At 45.8% G+C, this 2,347-nt stretch overlaps 1 gene segment (V, D, J or C); it reads right to left on the bottom strand.

Moving 5' to 3' along the window:
• Nucleotides 1–1,444: 1,444 nt before the first annotated feature.
• On the bottom strand, nucleotides 1,445–2,133 carry LOC105235062. The segment is given in 2 exon segments: nucleotides 1,445–1,860; nucleotides 1,974–2,133. Coding segments are annotated over 2 exon segments (447 nt in total).
• Nucleotides 2,134–2,347: the final 214 nt, after the last annotated feature.

Here is a 2,347-nt window from a genome sequence, read left to right as displayed (position 1 = left end):
AGAAAGGGAAGAAGAAAGTGGGGGTAAACAGAAGGCAGAATGAACCATGAGAGACTATGGACTTTGGGAAACACACTGAGGGGTTCAAAGGGGAGGGCTTGGGGGAATGGGATAGTCTGGTGATGCATATTAAGGCGGGCACTTATTGCATCATGCACTGGGTGTTATACGCAAGTAATGAATGATGGAACTTTACCTCAAAAACTAGGGATGTACCGTATGGTGACTATCATAATACAATAAAAAAATTATTATTAAAAAAAAGAAAGGAGGGGGGCGCCTGGGTGGCACAGCGGTTAAGCGTCTGCCTTCGGCTCAGGGCGTGATCCCAGCGTTATGGGATCGAGCCCCACATCAGGCTTCTCCATGATAAGCCTGCTTCTTCCTCTCCTACTCCCATGCTTCTGTTCCCTCTCTTGCTGGCTGTCTCTATCTCTGTCGAATACATAAATAAAACCTTTTAAAAAAAAGAAAGGAGGTAACTGGAAAGAGATTTGGAAAAGTAACTAAATGAGAGAACAGAATGAGAGAGACTGAGCTCTTAATTATGCTGACCTTGCATCCTGAATTGCTGCAGAGCGACGGAATTGCTAGGATGTGACACTTTCACTGCAAAAACTAGGACGGTTCTGGCAAACTAAGAACAATGGTTACTGAAACAGGTTTTCTGTGGTCTACACCAGGCTCAATTAAGGGACAGAGAATCCGTGGATATATATATATAATGTGTATTTGTATTTAGTGATTTGTCATAACTGGGATTCATTGTAGAACATGGGCTGGCTCCTCTTGAAACTCAGGTATAATGGGGTTCCCTGAGGAATGGAGACAAGTCTTCTCTTCCCATGTGGAAAATGGAACCATGTTGGAAATAGCCCATCCTGTCAGGGACAGAGGGCTGAATCCAGCATAAAGATTTATTAGTTGGATGGTAGGGGAGCTTCCACATGTGGTGTAATATCAATTCCAAATCCCCTGCTCAGCTCCTTGGATATGGGGGCATTGATGAAGGGGCATTGGAAAAACATCATCTTCCTTTTCTCCTCATTCCTTCAGCTACATCTTCAACTTTCATTGTGTTGCTGTTTTCTCAAACCTGACATGCAGAACAATATCCCACCAAGGTGGATCATGTTGACTAGAGTATGGCGGACACTGCGTTGAGTAAGACAAGGTCATTTCTGGATAAATTATTCCAACGAGGCCTAACAGAAGTGAGAGGCTGTCATTGAAGGTAAGGATGTCCCTGAGAACTGTGAAAATTATACAGAACAAAGATCTCTTTGTCAGTCTCTCCCCATATTCTGGGAACATGTAAAGGAACAAAGAGAATGAGAATTCTCCAGAGAATTCACCAGGAAGCCTATTCCATTTTATTATATTGTATAAGGGAGAACTGAAATCTGAGAGAGAACTGAAATCTCAAGGCCATATTGCACGAAGTCCCCTCTATAAATGGTTAGGATTGAGGAAGCATCTTCCGAGCAAGGAGGGAGGCTGTGAGAACAGGATAGGTTTTGGTTTTACTTCCCCATGAACTTAGACCACTGTGATAAGTGCTACCACTTCTATATGAGGCACAGTAATACTCAGCCTCATCCTCAGCCTGGAGCCCAGAGATGGTCAGGGAAGCTGTGTTGCCAGACTTGGAGCCAGAGAAGCGAACAGGGATCCCTGATGGCCGAGTATTCACATCATAAATCAGAGTTTTGGGGGCCATGCCAGGATACTGTTGGTGCCAGGAAACACGATTATAACTCCCAATGTCATTGCTGGTTCCAGTACAAGAAATGGTAACTGTCTGTCCCAGAGCCCCGGACACTGAGGCCGGCTGAGTCAGGGTAGACTGGGCCCAGGAACCTAAAAAAAGATAAATGCAATAGTTAGCTCTGTGCTGGGGCCTCAGGTGAACCTGAAGAGGAGAGAAAGGATCAGCTTAGATGTCCCCAATGAACCTTCCCTGGGGACCTCACCTGTGCCCTGAGCAAGGAGACTGAGAAAGACCAGAGTCCAGGCCATGGTGGTGACTCCTCAACAGCACTGCCTTCTGAGACCCCCAATCCCAGGCTTGTCTATCCCAGACCTCTATTATCTCCTCCCCCTCTCTGCCTCAATGAGGGCGTGGCCTGCATGCAAATGTGCTTCCTGCACCTTCCTCTCTTCACCCCCTCTGATCTGACCCTTCATCCTAGATACTTGACATCCTTGGGCAGCGGAGCTTAGCTGAATAGACTCAAACACTTTGACATGTACCTTCTGAAGGTCAAGAATTTGAATTTTTATGCCTGATATGTCCAGAAGAGAAGCATCTCCTAAAGACCTCATACATGTGAGCTCCTGGACCTTC

Source organism: Ailuropoda melanoleuca, unplaced genomic scaffold (assembly GCF_002007445.2).
Source record: "Ailuropoda melanoleuca isolate Jingjing unplaced genomic scaffold, ASM200744v2 unplaced-scaffold2234, whole genome shotgun sequence".
Classification (NCBI taxonomy): Eukaryota; Metazoa; Chordata; class Mammalia; order Carnivora; family Ursidae; genus Ailuropoda; species Ailuropoda melanoleuca.
Note: the sequence above shows the minus strand (reverse complement) of the source record. Positions and strands in the feature narration are given on the sequence as shown.